The 19937-nt window shown below is 41.0% G+C and overlaps 1 protein-coding gene and 1 long non-coding RNA gene across 8 annotated transcripts in view; one reads left to right on the forward strand and one right to left on the reverse strand.

Annotated features, from left to right (window-relative positions):
- ARNT2 (aryl hydrocarbon receptor nuclear translocator 2) overlaps positions 1-19937 on the reverse strand; it is a 187688-nt gene that overhangs the window by 103251 nt on the left and 64500 nt on the right. For 4 of the 7 annotated variants that reach the window (XM_075100534.1, XM_075100533.1, XM_075100532.1 and 1 more), the window contains exon 1: positions 14547-14766. The exons of 1 other annotated variant lie outside the window; for it this stretch is intronic. In XM_075100534.1, coding sequence (XP_074956635.1) covers positions 14547-14577 — 31 coding nt within the window. In that variant the 5' untranslated portion in view covers positions 14578-14766. Of the gene's footprint in view, positions 1-14546; positions 14798-19937 lie in introns of those variants that run through there. 2 more of the 7 variants (XM_075100537.1, XM_075100540.1) reach the window with 2 other exon arrangements.
- On the forward strand, positions 14769-17218 carry LOC142060394 (uncharacterized). The gene is made up of 2 exons (XR_012661721.1): positions 14769-15037; positions 16908-17218. It is a non-coding gene; the product is annotated as an uncharacterized LOC142060394 (long non-coding RNA).

The following is a 19937-nucleotide window of genomic DNA, read 5'->3' on the forward strand; positions in this document are numbered from 1 at the left end:
ATGAAAGTATTTTTTGTGACTTTGAGAGCCAACATCACTTGATTCTCGTCCATATTTTCTGCAGTAGAAGTCAGCTATCGGATTTCATGAGCATGCAAGGCAGTATTTATAACTGTAACTCTTGGTTCAAGTTGGAAGAACCTTGACAAGATATTTCTTAAATAATGAGCAGAGATGTTTTTGTGAATGAAATCATTCCTGGTCCCCTGTTTCACATAAATATCCTTGAAATCCAAGGAGCCAGACCAAGACAGAAGTGGTATCTTACACCTGACCTGCCTACTACAACAGAGCATGGGTCACTCACCAGGAGAAATCATCTCTGGTAGCCATCTTATTCAGCCAAGTCATGGAGGGGCTGGTAAGGAAGACCATGAAAGATCTGCACAAAGTATTTTGGAGGAAGTGGTGATTGTCAAACTACATCAGACTAAACCAATCACTACTGCTGTGGTGGTGGCCCATGAGCTGCCCTGCAAGCCACTCACCACGCTGGGGTCAAAGACCGAGGCCTTCACAATGCACCCACACACAGAGACATCCACTCCCCACCAGCCACGGAGAACTCAGGAACAACACAGTCCAGGTAAAAAGACATAAAATTTAGGCTACTCTGATTTAAATTATTCATTGAAAATTACTTACTCATGTACTTCAAATGCCTTTATTATTTATTAGAAAAAAAATTTTTAAGTGTGCCTCAGAAGGGTGTGTTAATTCTAAATTTCATTCAGAACAGCAACTTGCATTACCAAATACTTAATTATCAGTATATTTACAGTGTCCTTGGGCACTGTTGGGTAATCAGAACACTATTGTTTTCATTAAGCAGTATTTTATTGATAGTACTAATGACTTCAGTTCTGCTTGATCAACACGCAAATGATGTTTATTTGATGTTACGATAATTAATTGGCCTTTCAGGTGTTTCCACATCCCAATTTATTACCAAGACTACAAATATTTATGTGAAACACCCTAAAAAGAATATCACTATACATCACAAAACATGTTTTAAAAATAGGGTGTGGTTTAGTACTTCTCCCCTTCCTGACAATTTCTAAAGCAATGTCCTGTCTAAAAATTTCACGTTGGGAACCACATTTAACACCATTTTAAAAACCCAGCCTGAGCCTGGCATATCAAATATTCAGTTCATTTTATCCCTCACTGAACTTCCAGTAAGTCAAAGGTGATTTTCTGATTAACATTTGTTTTATTTTTGTTCTCTCAAGATGGGAGAAAACAACGAACCTCACTTCCCTATAGCAGCAACAAGGATCAAAAACTTCATATGACTCATACAAGATGCACAAATGAATAGACTGTTTGTGTAATCTATTACTCCAAACAACCATTTTTCCAAACTCCAGGCCCAGTTTATGAAGCACAGTAGTCCAGCCTTCAGACCATGGGAAAGGGCTGTGGATAAGAAAATTCCAGATTCAGATTGAACTGGACCTTGAAAAGCCACCCAAAAAGAGTACGCCAGTCTTCCCACAACATTCCACTGGCACCTATCAGAGATCTGCATGTGTTCAGTTTAACCTCTGGCAGAGGGCAACTTTCAGAACATCTTCTGAAGTCTTAACCGCTCTGACATACCAACCCATATTAGCAGCTACCCTTCCCTCTGAAGGTGAGTTTCCCAAAACCTGAATTTTTCTGCAAGCAAAAAAATAGTCCCAAATAAAGGCCTTAGAGATTTTTCTAACTTTTACCACCCCAGGATCATTAATTACACTGTTTAGAAAATTCTGCCTTTTAGGCAATTTCAGGTATTATATCTTCCATGTCTGCAAATAAAAAAAAGCCCACATGCTTTTAGAAGTTCAAAGGTAGCTGCATTTTCATTTTTTGCATTACTTTCTAGAATTTTTCATTCCCACAAATGCTCCAAAATGAACACCCCATCATTATGGCATGAGGGAAACCTCCATAGGCATATAGCAAATACAAAATACTGCTATGCTCTGCTGCAGAAGATTCCTTAGTGTTACTTTAGGTTTACTACACACCCAAGAATTTGTCATGACTTTTGGAACACTTTTTTCTGTTTAACTTCTTCACAGAGGTATTTCCTGAACAGCTTTTGTAATACTGAGTGTCATGATATGCTTTTTAAAAATCACCAATTTTAAAACAAGAGATAAAATTATGTTTCCAGGTAAGCTCTGCTAGGCTTCCAAGAAGTGATCATCTGTAATGGCCATGCTTTTACAGCTTTTTCAGAATTAAAAAAGACAAGAATTCACCAGTGAACTACTAAACAAAGGAAAACATATAACAACAAAACATTATTTTACAATGTCCACATATTCCTATTAAACATGTTTCAATATCCATTACAAGCCACCTGTTCCCAAAAGTATACAGACACTTCTGTGGATACGTCAAATACAGAAGTGAAAAACAATACTGAAAAAACCTCACTCTAAACAAACTGGATGTTTGTCAAAAAACAGAGTATTTGTCTGTAAATATTGACCAAACTAAGTTTTTTGCTTTGCTATTTGCTGACTGAAGAGCAGCACAGGCAAGTACAAAGGACATATAAAATGACTGTGAATGCCAAACAAGCTCCAGCTACTACAGGGACTCTATGCAACAAAGCAAACAACTGGTGGTAGCAAAATGCACGTACCAAGAAATCACCACAAATACTTTATCATTACATTTCAACATTAGAAAGAATCATTATTTGATTTCTGGAAATGCATTTTCTTACTTTTTAAATTCAACTCTCAAACACACAAACACACACTTGAAAACTATCTCATCATTTTCACTCTGTGTAACTGTATTTTTCATATAGTTTGAGCATTTCTTTTATGTATGAAGCAATTAATATTTTGCTCTCCATCTTAATTCAAACTATAACTGGCCAAGAACAAACTAATGTCTTTTCAAAGGCAAATTAAGTGACAAAAGCAACCGTAAGTCAAGACAGCAAGAAATAGGTTGTAAAGCCTATATTAAGACTTTAAAGCTAAGTAGTTCAGCACTGAAATAGCAATCCATCTATGCTCATGTGTATATTTTGCCAAGACACTTAAAAAGCACATTATACCAACATCATACCTACTGTATAAAGAAAGTACGGATTAATGGTTATTCATGTGCCTGGAATAAATAATATCTGCTGTTTCCAAGGAGAAAGAAGCTGTATATTCAGCTTTTTTATTTCCTCTTCTTCCCAAAGATAGAAAAAAATCTTTGCTGATAAAGATTTTAAGATTTTTTTAAAACAACATAAATATTGTTGCAATAAAAGTCTGTTATTAAAACATTATCAATCAGTACATCACAGTGCAAAAAAAAAAAAAACAAACCACATTCTCTGCTTGCTCCAGGATAGGTACTCCACGCTCTCCTTCAAATATGTCATTTTATAACAGACGCATATGAAAAAAGCATCTCAGAATACATAGTCTTATAAACAGGGCATGCAAATTGGAGGTAAGAGAAACAGAAACAAAAATCAGATGGCTTAACTGTGGCATGGGAATATTACTTGTCAGAGGTTAAGTAGCAAGTCTGTAGTAAACCTGAACCCTGTCCAGTGCCTGTACCACAAGGCAAGTCTTCCTTCCCTGGTCAGGTCTCAGACATAAGATGGCCAACCAGCAATAACAGTGAAAAATGCAGCTTTTAACAGCCAAGAATTTTCCTGCACAGTGAGAATATATTGGTTTCTGAAATTCTTACTGATAATTACCACAGTAATTTTAAATTTAGCAACAATGAAAGAACATTTTGTCCTTAAGACCATCTTGAAAAAACAATACCCACAAAGAGGTTTAGGTGGAGACACAATGAAGTCTGGAGCTGAACTTGGAGACAACATTATTAACCTCCACATTTAACACTAAGAGATGGAGCCATGACTCTGTGTACCCTAAAACATTTACCACACGTACGCCCTTCCTAGAGCAAAGTGAGGACTGGCATGCTGCCTATGTCTTACTACTTACTTCTTTCTGCCAAGGGCAGAAAGGCTTTTGCACATCATCAGTAGATGAGGCAGAACCAATTCCTTAATGTCATATCAACCTTTTCATCAAAGTAGTCAGATACTACTTTAGAGAAGGAATAAAAAGGCATGTGCCAGCTATGAGACTAATGAATAGTTTTCCTCAAGCAAAACATAATTCAGCATGAACTTCATGTTAATGTCTTTCCACCCACTCACACATCTCCAACTGATTCTACTCAACCAAAATGCCAACAAGTAAAACCACCCATCTTTTAATTAAGGTATTGTACCCCAGCACTAAGGTTTTGCTTTACAGTACCATCCTACAGCTGCCTAACCTCAAGCATTACTTATGTATTTACATGGCCTCCTTTTTTAAAACATGCATGGAACCTGGAGGGAGAAACACAACTAACAAAAAGGAAAACTTTGGAGAGCAAAAGATATTCAGATTGGCAGCTTTCATGAAAATGTTAAAACAAACATTAGCCTCAGTCCCATTTACAATTCAGAACGAAAGGGCTTAAGAAGCAGAAGGACCATGAAAAAAAAAGTCTGGAGTCAGGAAACAATTTGGAAATGTATGATCTTAGCCTGCTTGAAGAGTGAAAGAGTACCAAGATATATTTCACCAGAAGACTACTACATCTCAGAAACGCACAGGTTCATTTGTTGTATCAGGAAGACATCACAGAGTACAGCAGGTACAGAAAAACTGAGTTTAATTTAGGAGAAATAAAACCAACAGCTGTGATCATTCAAGAACCAAGTCTCAAGCTGGAATAAACTACAAGGAACCTCAAAGATTCATAAAAACTTACATACTTCACAATGCCCATCAGCAAGGAAGAAGGAAGAAAATTCTCTACTGCTATTTTATTCTGTAAGTATCCATAATGGCAGTTTTATACTTCATTCAAAAATGTCTATGATGGGCTATTTTTGGCTAGGGGCTCCATGTAACACAAGTCTGATCTAGCATGTTTTGTTCTTAGTGAGAATCCAGTCCAGTACATAACAAGAGAAACAGTTTCACTTGGAACAACCTTAACTCATAGATGCAGAGAGCTTCCGGCAGAGAATCTACAGAGACATTACACATTTTTTTAAGGACTTGTGTAAGAACTGTGAAATTCGGATTCTGCAGGCCTCAACATATGGCATTTGGGGAAGATTGTTATGTTTGTTTAAGACCTTCTTAATTCCAGCAGCCCACTGTCCTCTTTGCTTGAGATCACCACCATGATGAGAGAGCCAAGAAAGCAGAAGTCATCAACACCTCAACTTCTAATGGTCATCACTCAGAGATGTGGCTCAAACCTGCTCCATTAGCCTTAATCTACCCCAGGCCCATGGCAGAGGCGAGGAGGAGGCCAGACCCTCATGCCCTTTCAGCACCATGGATGGTAACCTCCACGGACTAGGCAGGCAGGAGGTCCCGGCCACCGCAGGAGCCATCGGTCTGCCTGCAGTGCAGAGGGACACCTCTTCCATCCCAACTATGCTTCATAGTCAGTAAAGGTCTGAATACCCCCACAGTTATTTTCACAGAAGCTTTGGTCTGTTAAGATGTCTACAAGAAAGGAGCTGACCAAGAATTATTAGGACTTTAGTCCTCCTTTGAAATGTGCCCCTGCATTCAGAAAGTTTTCTTATTTTCCAGTCCTCATAAGAGAGTTTGAAAATGCTCCTGTATTTTTCTTAGTGATGGTTCATTTACTTTAATTTCAACAATGAAAATGCATACTTCAAACCTTCACTGGTAAGCAAAAATACAACGCATCTAAGATGCAATTGCTCTTCCCACAAACCAGACTGCACAGCAAATTAAACTTTTTGTCTTTTTTTTTGTTACATAAACCAGAAAAAAAATATTCTGTTTTACATGAAAACATCAAAAAACCAAATGAGCAGAGGAACATTTATCTCAGAAACACTGAAGCCTCTACATAGCTCCAATAATTTTCCATTGATTCCTAAGGCCACTGAAAATCTCATAAAGTTTTCATTATACAGCCTTGTTTTCTACCAGTCAAACCACTACTCACTTCAGAAAGTGCAGAGCATTTTCTGGGTGACAGAGCTATACACAGAAGGCCAAGCAATCTCTTAAGGATGCTTAAAAAAAAAATTAAATCTGAGGAAATCATTGGTGTCCCCATATACTATGACATGAACATGACTCACGGGAAGAATCACCAGACTGACCTCTATTTTCCCAAACTCTCTCCCAGGGCCAGCATCCACAGGCTGCTGTAAAATGAGCTGCCTCTCAGTGCTTGGGAACAGAAGAATTTAGTATTTCAAACCCAAGCTTTTCTACCTAACAGTACTTTTAAGTCTTCGAAGTTGGACTCAAAATTGAGCTGGCAACTTTGCCTGTTGGACACAAAACAATGGAAATCCAGCTTGCCCATGGCTGCATTGGCTCTTCAGTACCAACAGCAATAAAATTTTTTGTCAATAAACAGATCAAACATGACTCAGAGGGCAGTGACACACAGTAGCTAGTGCCATTTTATAGCTAGTTTTATGACCATAATCCACTTCCCGCAGCTACTGTTACAATCAGCACCTAATTTCAGGGGTTGACTTCTGTCACATGTTGAGGGACACTGTGTGTTGGGCAGATTAACTGCTTTCCATGTGACAGAAGCTTAGCAAATTAAAATACTAGTCTCACACTGACACACTGGTCAGCCACATAACTTTACCAGACTGCCCCTGTTTAGGACTTTACTGAGTAACTTAAAGAGCCATGCAAGATGTAGTCTGGTTTTACTTACTGCAGTAGTGTCTGGAGATTGGGGATGTAGTCTGTAAAGCACCATCCAAATAATAAAGACAATCTGCTTCTCAAAAGAATTAAACTGCAAGTTAAATAAGATCTGAAACTACTGATGTGATCTATTTGTAAGAAATTACTTTAACTCTCCTTGCATTCAAAATAATCAGTTTTATCCTGATTTTTAAAAGCATTGCCAGTTCAGTTTGATTTTCCATCCAGATATTACAGGCAGTGCAGTTTTAAAAACACATGCACTGCAAGGGCATTTAACTGCACCCAGATGTACACCCACCTTTACTAACAGAAAGAGTCAGCAGTAACAAGTCCCTAAAATTACCTACTTGCGTGAAACCGTGTGCTTTATTATTACTGGGAAAGTACTGGAGACCATTTTTCAAAATCAGGCCTGTATATTCCATAAAAACAGGTTTTGCTTTTACCTCTGAGGAATACAAATATGCAGTGTTTTTATTCTTTGGAGCTCAGTGATTTACTGGCATGCCTCTTCCCATAAAGTATTTGCATATATCTGAGAGTCAAACTGTTCTGATACATTCTGTGTTTGCCAGGAAGTGAACGCTTCAGTTCAGTGTAACTGAACATTTAAACAAGGACAGGCACCAGGACAAATGGCAGTATAATTAACATACCAATGAAGAGCCAGTTGTTAATTACTATCCATTTCAGGCATTTTGTATGAGCAACTTACCTGAAAAGCCTTCCCATCTGCACGCTGGCAAAGCCAGTAATTAAACAATTCAACACCCCTTTTGCTTGATTAGAGAAAAAATTATAATTATTTTATATTATTCTGTTTGTCACACGCAGTTGACATTTAGATGAGAAAAACCGCACAGCCCAAATCCAAACATTTGAAATGAATGTTATGAGCTGTCCTTGAACAAAACAGCGTCACGTATACATCCAGGGCAGATGTAAGCTAATAGAGGCTCTGAATTTGAGCCAACTGATAGTACCTTACAGTACCTGCTGGGTTACATGGAATGCAGCACAGTTGCTACTCATAACAGAAAAAGTACCACTTTTAAGGGGGCTTCAGGTGCTACCTATAGAACAGAGTCTGAATTTTTAAGCTGTTGGAAGACTTGCGAGTAGAACCAGTAGAATGCCAGGATTCATTTACATTTAAACAGTAACCAAGATGTCAATACATAGCTCAGCACAGCACCACAGGTAAAATATGGTAGTTACAAGAGCTGTAAGCAAGGTAGGGGCATGTAAGTAGAAAGCAGGATTGAAACCATAGGGCAGAAATACTAAAGATAGGCAAAATGGAAATAAAAACTGACAGAAAAGAGAGGAAGCAGAAAGTTTAAAACATTCATCAATATGTAGTGTATCCAAAACAAAGGATTTTTCCTTCTCCATGTGCAGATGGCTTTGCCCAAGGAACACTAGCGTGCTTTGGGTACAAAAAAGGAAATTACATCTATCTTGAAAACAGCTTCTAATTCGTTACCCATTGCATGACTACGGCTGTTAATCCTTGTAAACAATAAATCTATGATCTATTTGAAAATTTGACTATCCAAAGCTTGAATCAGCTTCTATGTTTGGTACTGAAGTTTCAAACCATGTAACTTATGCACTTTAAAGGCCAGATTTTGCTGAAATCTTGCAACATTTTGTGACAAAATAGTTCCTTCTGGAGTAGCCAGAAAGTGGGTATTTGGTCCATATGGGTTTACACAAACAATTAATATTCATCTGGATTTTTATTTTAAACAATGGAAGAAGATGAATAATTTCTTGAAGATTTTTCTTTGCTAACAACATGTATCCATCTTACTTAGATTATAATCAGAAGCTAACTAAAAATGTACAAATGCAGCCTTATAAAACTTTTCTTTTTCTCATTTGACAGAATGGTTGATACAGATGGGGTGACAGGAAATTCTTTACATCCAAACAAAGGAAATATTATTAGCAAGAAGTAAACTGCACCAACTGTTTATGCAGCAAGCGCCCACTCAAGATTTCTGAAATTTCAAAATATTTGCCTGCATCGTCCAGCAAATCTAATTTTTTGCACAAACTATCTGACAGAATGGGTGAAGGAGCACCTCTGCCTTCGCAGATTTCTTTCCCACATCACCTTTATTGAGCACACTCTTACAGTCAAGAAAAGAATGTAGCTTGGGTTGGTACCTGCACACTTCTGCACCCAAGGCAGCATCTCTGCAGTCCACAGTACTGGCTAGATAGAACAGCTCAGCCAGAGCTGATTCATCTGTCTCTAAATACTGCTGGCCACCCAAAAACACTTTGCTATAGATAGATTGGAAAATCTGCCAGAGACCTACAAGACCTGAGATCTAAATTTCGATGTGTTAAATTTAAGACCTCTCTTTCCCTTTTCTACTACAAATTTTAATAACATTGCACTTTCTGCAGGTAGCACTGAATTAAGACATTTTCCATTCTTACTTGTCAGTTATGAAGCAGTAAGCCCCCCAAAATTACCCTAAACGACACACACATCTGATCTTCACAAGCCATTTAAGCATAATCTCAGAATACATCTTCATAATGACAGCCCCATTTTTGTCCTCTTAATAACAATAATCACTACATCAACAGTGTTATTTTGCCTTGACTGTTCTGAAAAAGCTATTTTTTTCCTTACTACCTAATCTCTATAGCAATTTTTCTTACTAGAAAGAAAAATCAGCAATGCCATCTGGTATTACAGAAATCAGCAATATGTTTTGTTTTGCATTTTTATTAAGAGGCACGGGGAAACATTATTCTATTTGAAATAGTACTTGGAAGTAACCACAAGCTACGTATGCAAATTTTAAATATTCTGTGATAGAAGAGATATCCTGAAATGGAATCTTTTGTATGCCCTATATATTAGAAATACCGAAAAATTACATTTCTTCAATGCAAGTTACTGTTTCATACACAGTCTTGAAGGACAAAACATTACCACAGAACAATTCAAGAGGCACTGTCATCTCATACCACACTTTGGCTGAAATAAGGACCAGTTCTGCAGTAAGAAAGGTATGAAAATACAAGAAGAAAAAGATCTGCTATTTAAACCCCCCATTAGCTAATGAGTGTTCCATTTTTGAGACCTTTGTTTTAACATTATCTTAGAAAGAAGACTACTTTTTTGCATCCCAGAAACATCAGCGCCCATTATAACCTCCATCACTACAACACTCCATTTACTCCCCCAGATGCTGTTAAATTGATTTTGGAGTTTACTGGATAGGCTATGTTGTAATGAAGGGCAAAGCTGTTGCTACTGTAGCAATAAACCACAACAACTTTCAGGCTCTGAGCTGAAAAGTCAATTCTGAAATCTAAAACACTGAAGTAATTTTCGTTTAATCATTAATTTCAAAGCTGTATGAAAGGTAAAGAAAAGAATGGCCAGACTGCCAACTTCAAAAAGCCAATTCCTTTGTGGAATATGGAACAGGCGGCAGCAAGAAAATTCATCCACAGCACTTAATATCTTAGTAACTTGAGTGCAATCATAAGACTAACAGACAATCTGGTTCTCAGAACCTCCAGCTGAAACTGAAGAATGATTTATCTCTGCTTAACTCCCAAGTCGTACAAACAAAACCAGCTCCCAGAACGCAATGCATTTGCCTAGAACAAGAGTCTGGATGCAGGGCCAAGTTACAAGTTTTCACTGATACGACATAAAGATTCGCTGTTAACTCACTACAAACTGAAAGTAAAGAGAGCTTACTTAATCATCTTTCTTCAAGGTTCAGCCCCCCCTTTTGGTCTTTTTTTTACCTTGGATTAGCCATAGGCTAAAAGTAGCCCCTGCCAGCTATTCAGGTTGTAACAGCAATGTCTTAAGCCACAGCAACTCCTTCCTCTCATGGCCCACCATCTCTCTCTGGCTCAATACATTTCTAGTAGATGCCCTTCTGGGGACATGTTGTTCTCCATACCTTTAGACTTTAGGCTCTCTGCTTACAAAGAGGTTTAAAGGAGCTTTGGTGATGAAGTGAACAACCCAGTTACTATTTTTTTCAATTAAATAAACAAATACAATCCTAAGGATTCACAAAATCTTAAAACGTAGCCAAAACCACATCCTAAGGGATCTGCCCTCTAGAGTAACTTTAGATAAACCCTGAAATCTCATTATTTCTTCTGACTTGACTTAGGAGTTTGTGGCATTTGGCATTACATCTGTGGGTACTCCCCAGGGTGGCCCTTCCCTCTAGGGATACCTCACCAGGAAGAGCTGAAAGGATACAATGGTTCATGTCACATCACCTGATCATGGCAGAAAGTTGCCGCTCTGGCACCATCTATCAGATTGCACCAGACGGGAACTCATCACCTGAGACCAAGTAATGTCTCAGGAAAAGAAAATGCTGAATTCATTAAGAGTTTTATGTTTTCATCCCAACTTGGCTAATACAAGAATCACAACATCATGTACTACACCTCAAGTTAAGCAAAATTTGACCCCAAAGTAGCAACAGTTATGGACAACTTTGCCTTCCAAAAATATATACATTTAAAACAGACATGGCACTAAATCACTTTGCTGCGAGCAGTAATTTATGAAATGCTTGTTACACCTCCACAAGTTTTTTGTTCTAAAATCCCATTTAATATGCCAATCTTATTTCAGGAGGAAATAAATTAACTCTGATTCTTTGTGCCAATGCAGATGAGCTTCCCACACACCTGTATTGTGTTTCACACTTCAGTTAGTCATCCAGATTACAACAAACGAACAAAGTACTTCTAACCAGATCCCCTTCCCAAGGTTAAGCATGTGGGAATAGAAAGAAAGAAGACTATCTCACAGAGCTCCCCAGTTTTGTTTTTTGCAGCTACGGACAAACACCTTCACCAAAAAGAACTATCTGTTTAGGTCTAATACAGCCCAGTGGCCTTACCCCCACCATGATTTGGTCCCTGATACTGCCATTCCCATGAGCCCTACCCAGGACAGGCTGCAAACTGCTCCCACTCCCATGAATTTTCATAACTCAAACTCTCCATTAAAAAAAGATCGGGTGGGAAAATGGATAAATCTGCATAAACACGCAGAGCAGTGCATGGGTCTGTACCAGGAGATCCCACAAGGAAAGATTTTGACATCCAGATTTACAGAACACCCAGTTTTTCTGTCTCTGCTAATCCCCATTCCACTATCCAGAATATGACTAAAATCACATGTATTTGTATTGTGGTAGCTGCAAGTTAATGTCCTACCTAAATTATCAACTGTTATTAGAACCCCAGACAATTGCTTAATAAAAATTTAATCATATTGTAATTTCTAATCATCATTAAAGATGCTTAACAAGTTAATCTCTCTATTGTGCTCCCCTAACATAGCAGATCAGAAAGTCAACTGGCATAAAGAAGCACAGCTTCACCAATACTAATGGGGCTACTTTCATGTTACTCCAGGTGAGCATCTGGCCCCAAGAGAAAATAGCACTGTTAAAATCCTCTTGCTACAGCTTTCAATTGTTTCTCTGCACTGCTTTGCAGTTAATCCAAAAAATTAACAAAAGCAACAGATTATGACTTAAAAAAAACAACACAGCATAAATCAAGGTATTTCAGGCAGCTCTCTCTTCCGCCGTCCGTGGTACAGCAAACGCAGGACCTCGCTACAGATCGAAGGTCTCCTCTCCTCACCTCTTCACAGCTCAAAAACTCATCATTTTGACTTCGTCCAAGCATAGCTACATTTGTCTGACAGCAACACTCACACACAGAAAATGTGGGAGGATCATCAACAGCCAGTGAGTGCATATTTCAGCTCAGATCTGTTCCAGCTGCCTAGACAAGGAGCAAAATGATGCTCTGTAACCTCAGCCTTGCAGAAGTAGGTATTGACTCACTTCAGGAAACCAACACATTTCCTCATAGTGGACCAGCAATCTGTGCTTACGACAGTTTGAGGACCACACTGCCAGACAGCTTTAACTGTATCAGATCATTGAACAGAGATGCATACAGCCAACACCCCTGGCCCTCATTTCCCTGATATTTTTTTATGCTTCTTCAATAATCCCATAACACTCTCTAAATTCACAAAGTGGTCACAGGAGAACAACTGCGAAGCCCTGCTCAGAGGCTGCTCTGCGGTGCGTGCACACCATACCTCCTGCAACCACATCTTTTTGTGGCTTCAGCTGCAGGTGAGGCGAAAACAGAAAGCAGAAATGGTTGGTGCAAAAGGGCCACCAGGCTCTACTATAATTCAGCGGTTTCAGGATAGACCTTCAAGTGGCCAGGGCTGTTCCTTCAGTGCGTAGCTTGAAGGAGCAGGTAGAAGAACGGCAAACCAAACCTAAGTCAAAAAAGGCTGTTTGTATCCTACTTTGTCCGCAAAACAGCTCACCAAGTCTAGCTACATGTGCATGCAATGAAACTCTCCGTTACCATGCATGACATCGTGTCCTGGAAGCTAAATAATATTAATTTAATAACCTTCCATTAAATATAGATTTTCATTTAATATGTAGAATTCTGACATTAAAACGTAATCTGATTTGCAAAGATCTGTTCCTGCTTACTTTATTGACAATTACTGAACCAAATTAGTTGTTTATATCATAATATTTACTGTCAGTATAACAACTACACAGCCAACTACAGCAGGATTTAGTCTAAAGAACAACCTTTCAACATTAGTTGGCATTTACTCAAGCAAGCCCTTAATTGTCAGAACTGAACCCAACTCTACAAAAAAATGACAAAATGTAACCACGTATTGAAACAAGTAAAACTGGAATCCACCTTTGATAAAAATATTCTTCACTAGTATTGAGCCCAGCGCAGGATCCGTTGTCCCACTTATTTTTAGTGTCAGGTACTTGTTGATCCAACACTAAGTTGACCCAAGTACCTCTCCAAAATATGTGCTGCGCAAGTATGTGCATCCAAACCCATTTCACTCCATCACACACTCAACAAAACAGATGTTGCGTCTCACAGACACATAATGCAACACCAGGGAATGTCTTCCTTCATTAAAAATTCAAGGAGATAATTTTAGTAAGTTTTGTTTCCCTTTATGAATGTAGTATTAACAGGCAGTATGTACTGCATCGTCTGGCAAGAAAATAAACACATGGCAAAGACCCTGCACACTCTGAGCTGCCCTCGGTCAGTTTCGACACCCTGTTTTGGTTCCAAGCAATGCTTCGCAAGCCAGTTTTGCTTCCCGACGATAAACCTGGCCAACGTACTGGCAGGAAAAGCAAACATTCTTACCAACTCCCAGGGCAGACAGAGGTCCGCACGGTGCAGCCAAAGCCCACTGCCACCCTTCCCGCCCGGCTTCGGCAGGGGGACGCGTCCTCTCGCTTCCCCCTGCCATATGACCGCGTATGCTTATGCAAAACTGTTCGTTTCTGCAGTGCCTACACCCAACGGCAGCAACCCGGAGTGCGGGGAGGCAGCCGGGCTCCGGCAGCCCGAGACACCCACCAAGGGCTCCCGGCTCCCTGGCTCGACGCGGCCCCGGGGCGGCTCCTCGCTCCTCGCCCGGGGCGGCCCAGCTCTCCCCGCCGCCGGCGCCGCGCCCCTCCGGCCCGCAGCCCCCGCCGACCCGCGGGGCGAGCCCGGGGGCGCAGCGGAGAGCGGCGGGGGGCCGCCCACCCTCACGGCTGCGGGGCCGCGCCGTCCCCAGGGGCGGGTGTGTGCCTACGGCGGGGGGGGGGAACGGGGCGTGTTGTGCGGCGGGGCCACATGGGGCGAGACGGACTCCCTGCAGCGCAGGGGGCGACGGCAGCAGCAGCTACTCACCGGGAGGGTTTACCGCCGCCGGCGTTGCCATCTTGTCTCTGAGAAGAATTAAGACAAATGCAAGAGGGGAGGAGGGATGCTCTGAGCAGCCCGGGGGAGGCGGGGGAGGGGAAGGCAGCCGACGCCTGGGCGGGCGGGCGGGCCGGGAGGCGCGGGGGCGGCAGGCTGCTCCCGCCCCGGAGCCCAGCGGCGGCGCTCCCCGCTCTGTGCGGGGCGGCCCAAGATGTCCGATGGCCCCCGCGCCGCGTCTGCTCATGCGCCGCTCGCAGTGAGCATGTGCCGGGCGGCCGCACATGTGCGCTGGGCCCGCGTCCGCTGGCGCCCGGCCGGGATCCCACCCCGGGCGGGACCCCCGCGCTGTCTGGCCCCGCAAGCGGCGGGGTGAACGCGGCCTTCGCGCCGGTCCCGAACCAGCTGTCCCCCTCGGGTCTCGAACCGGGGGCCTCAGCGTGCGCCGCGCTTCGCAGGGCGCGAACTCCCCTGAGGCAGAGGTTTCTGGTGGAGGCCCGCGCGCGGGCGAGAGGGTAGCGGGGTGGCGGCTGGAGGGCTGCCGCCGCCCCCGAAACAGAGAGGGGAGGTCGGGGTGCAGCTTACCGCCACCCAAAACTGAAGGCTCCGCTGAGGGGACGGGAGGGGAAGCGTTAGCCAACATACCGCCATCCCTGTCATCCCCAGACGATGACATCCCTTCTCCCCTGAAGTGGGGATGTTCTCTGGGAGATGTGGGAGAAGCGGGACAGAGCCCCACGAGTCTGTACACCTCCGAATGTTTCCTCCGCTTGGGATTCAGGAATGCCATTTCTGTGGGTTCCCGGGATCAGCACGCACGCTGACATGGGGCTGGCTCTCAGCTTGGTCAAGCGTGAAGTGAGCCCAAGAGGTTTTGAAGGGAAAAGAGGAGCCATGGTGTCATGTTCACCGTATAAATACGCTAAGTGTATGTCTGATTGTGAGGTGGAGGACTTGGTGCTTCAAATGAGTAGTACTACACAGAAACATCTTATTAACAAAGGACTAATACTAATTTCCTGGAATAACAAAGGAAAATGTAATAGCTCTTGGAGTTCTTTAAAAAAAATCCAAGAATTCAGAGACAGGTCATTCTGTTCGCCTCTGGATAGAGTATAAGAATTCTATTGTATCCCTCTAAAAACAGTAGTTTACCTCACACTATGCTCATGTTCAAGCTAAGACGTGCAACTGAAAAACTGATTATTTGTAACTCACTCAGCTGACATTTTAAGACTTTCCATTACAAACACAGGATTTAAAACACACTTTCAATGAAATCTGAGATTTTTCTCGTAATCTCTTAGCTCAGGTCTTTAAGGGGAAAAAAACCCCAGTGTCTCAGAATTAACAAGCTGCAAGGTTTGTGAAAAGCCACCAGTGTAACAACTGCAGCAGTCACGTGTAGTACGTATGTAATACTGAAAAAAAAGAAAAAAACATATTTTGTTGTCTTTTTCACACCCCTGGAATGCTGGGAAGGCCTGTTAATCTTTAAACACCTCCCCATGGCTGTGCTCCGTTGCCCTGAACAGTCCTGCAGAAGTTAATGGAAGCACTCAAAACGAAAAGTTGCAAATCAATCCCTTGCTTTGCTGAATAAGTAACCTGAAACAGTTTAGCCATTAAGATGTAAATTGGCAGAAAGATGGAGAAAGCGTGGAGGCTGTATTTACTCATTTCCTGTAGATGAGTTTAATCAGAGTAGCATTAAACCCTCCTGCTTATCTAGAAAGTTTACTTTGTCTTTGATTTATTGTGCTTTTGCCTATCAGATGTTGAGCTGTTTTTCTAAGCATCTTACTGCTTTAGTGCCTCCTGATGCTGCAGAGTTTTGGATGCTCAGCAGGCATTCTTAATTCTTATCATAATGCATTTACCCTGGTAATACCAGCAGGTTGTGTTAATATCAGCAATTTTGTAAATATGGCTTATTTTCATTCAGTTAAAACTACGCTTTTGTGATTCTAGAGAACCTTGCTCACAGTATTTCTAGATTCTTACGTTTAATGAAGAAAGCAACATTCAGAGTAGCTTACCCGGCTGCAGGAAACAGGGCATAGCTCAATTCCTCTAGGTTTCTCTAAAGTCTTGTGTTTAAATTGCACAGGTAATACTGCTCCTGAAAGTTTTTCCATGAGCCTCCATTATGTCAAGTTACATACATGCATAAAGGTTAAAGGGCCAAATCCCTAATACTATAATGTTAATCATATATCTTATAAAACCATAATTTAGAGCATTAGGTACTTCTGTAGTGTCCTCTGAAGACATTTACAAATATTCATGGTTAAGCTGTATCTCTCTCTTATCAGAAAAGCATTAATATTTCTTCTTTCATTTCTATTTTAGAGATAAGGAAGCCACCCTGGAAGACACAAACCCAGAGAGATCTGACGGTGCACTATCATAGCTTTCAACAGACATATGGAGTAAGCCAAACAACAACTGAATATAAACCAATGAAACCGTTCAACTGTGTGTGCTGTCCCCTTGTGTAATATCCCATGAGACATTAGATTAGCCCAGAAAGAGCACATTACAGCCATTATATTTGGTATTGTGCCTCACCTAAATAAGACCTTAGGGCTTAGAATGGAACACGTTCTGTCAAATTCACTCTGATTCAGACATAATTATGCAAATAAAGTTTATTTTTGTTTGGTGTGAGCTTTGTTGACTCACTCTGTTCAGTTCCTCGCGCAATTCTTTGTTCACTTAAATAGACTGAGAAGTAAGATTGATTTTCTCTCCTCCCCATCTTCTCTGTCTGAATAGGATGTATTAGCAGGGTGTCGCGGTTTAACCCCAGGCAGCAACTAAGCACCACACAGCTGCTCGCTCACTGCCCCCCAGTGGGATGGGGGAGAGAGTCAGTAGGGTAAAAGTGAGAATACTTGTAGGTTGAGATAAAGGCAGTTTAATAAGTAAAGCAACAGCCACGCACACAAGCAAAGCAAAACAAGGAATTCATTCCCTCCTTCCCATGGGCAGGCAGGTGTTCAGCCATCTCCAGGAAAGCAGGGCTCCATCATGCGTAACGGTTACTTGGGAAGACAAACACCATCACTCCAAAGGTGTCCCCTCTTCCTTCTCCTTCCCCCAGCTTTATATGCTGAGCATGACGTTATATGGTGAGGAACACCCCTTGGGGCAGCTGGGGTCAGCTGTCCCGGCTGTGTCCCCTCCCAACCCCTTGTGCCCCCCAGCCCCTCGCTGGTGCGGTGGGCTGAGAGGCAGCAAAGGCCTTGACTGTGTGTAAGCCCTGCCGAGCAACAGCTAGAACATCCCTGTCTTATCAACACTGTTTTCAGCACAAATCCAAACCATAGCCCCATACTAGCTACCATGAAGAAAAGTAATTCTATCCCAGCCAAAACCAGCACACAGGGTATTTGAGAATCCTTGAAACAATCCATAAATGAATGGAACTATTCTCTGTTTATCTGTAATAAACGACTTCCTTGCTAGGTCATTCTGAGCCTTTCCGTATCTGTGGTGAGATCTGTAACAATGGTAACTGAAGAGAGAAACCATCACTGCTCTTAAAATTATGCTCTAGTAGTGGTGGAAATGCACACTCTGTGTTTTACTTTTGCTGTAATACAAACAACACATACACAGTAAATCATGAAATCAGTCTAGTTACTGAATTCATGTTTCTCCAAATTCACACCAAGCTGTGTACGTTGAAAGCGTAATTCCTGTGGAATAGGTTTCCTCATGACAAAAGCAGGGACAGTGCTGGACTCTACCCTTGCACTTGCTGAGAGATTAAACAGCACTTTATTGATACCAAGCACAAAATATAATGCACGTGGAAGACAGCAATATGCAAAATTTTTGCCATTCATGTGGCACAACAGGGGGTGCTTCACTTACCATATTAATATAATTACAAACAAGTGTTGACATGATGTGTAGCAACAGGAAAGTAAATGAATTAAGAAAAGAGATTTTTATCTCAATCTTGTTATTATGTACCAGAGAATGTCTGTTAGGTGCCCTTACAATTATTGTTTCCAATTTAGAGGACTATTATCACTGGTACTGGTGCTCAGCATACATGTGAATTTTGCATCTTGGCACTAGCAGTAGGTCAGCTGAGCACGGCAGCATACTGTAACTGCTTTTCATTAACACCTTTCCTTTTAAAAGTTCAGTACTGGCCTGCAAATTGGAAAACCTGAACTTGTACCTTTCTGTGTGTTTTCATCCCATGCCATGCACTAATAATCTCTAAAAGGTTTTTATTTCTTTCAAGTGAGGAAAAGTTGGGGGTTTTTTATTATTTCCTTTGAAAAAACTGAAGTCTTTCCAAAATGGTTTATTCCATGTGAATGACTAAAGTCCAGAAAGAAAAATCAGGAAAGAAAATGGGTAATAAATTGAAGGCAATGAGAATATATGTTCAGTGTCAAAAATGGATAAAAAAGGTCTTGGACTTTTCTTACCAATTTATGACAATTCTACTTTAAAAGAATTGAAAATCAAGGTCTGAAACCTTGAACCTACGCTTCCCCAGCAGAATTTTCTTTTCTGGGGACATGAAGAAGCTAAGTGAAGTTTCAGACATTTTAATCCTGTGTAATCAAAACCAGGGACATTTTAATAAAGTCTCACCCTTTAATAAGACCTCCCAGCTACATTCTTTGATCTGTGTTTCCGTTGTAATTGAGTTAATATATTGCACCCAATTCATCCAAAAGTCTTGGATAGTTTGGAGTGAGTATTATGTATGTCTATTAAGCAACCCCATCCACCCAGCTACTCGGAACTGGAACATTATGTGCCCTTTTTAAATCTGTTCGTCACATATGGATGACTACACTTGCCTAAATAAGCTATAGAGAAAATGATGAAATTTAAAACATGAACTGTCATAGGAAGGTCTTAAAAGCATTTGTTAAGGAAATTACAACCTTGTTCTTTGAACTGTCCCATATAATTTAAGAGAAAATTGTATTCTTCCTATAAAATGCAATAAAATACCTTGGTAAGAATGTGGAAGTTATACTAACCTCCATTCAGTGCTGGAGGTATAGAAATGTAATTTCTATGATGTTCTCTACAGTTATTGCTGTTAAATTCCACAGTGCTTCTCCTTTAGGGAAAATGACACTGAGTGATAGAGAAACCCTCCTGAAGGTGAAATGTCTGTTGCAGAAGTCCTCTTACCCAGAGAATGTAACCGACATCAGACAAGTATTCCTATGCTAGCAAAAGTATGGACTAGGAACCAAACACACGGGCATCTTTTATCTCTCAACTTCAGCTCTAACGTTTCAGGCTTCTTCAAAGTTTGTGTAAATTTAACCTCATATTAACAACCAAAATTTAAACAATGAAACTCGATTATCAAGCCTAAGAAAGGAATAGCGG

Source organism: Phalacrocorax aristotelis, chromosome 7 (genome assembly GCF_949628215.1).
Source record: "Phalacrocorax aristotelis chromosome 7, bGulAri2.1, whole genome shotgun sequence".
NCBI classification, from domain to species: domain Eukaryota; kingdom Metazoa; phylum Chordata; class Aves; order Suliformes; family Phalacrocoracidae; genus Phalacrocorax; species Phalacrocorax aristotelis.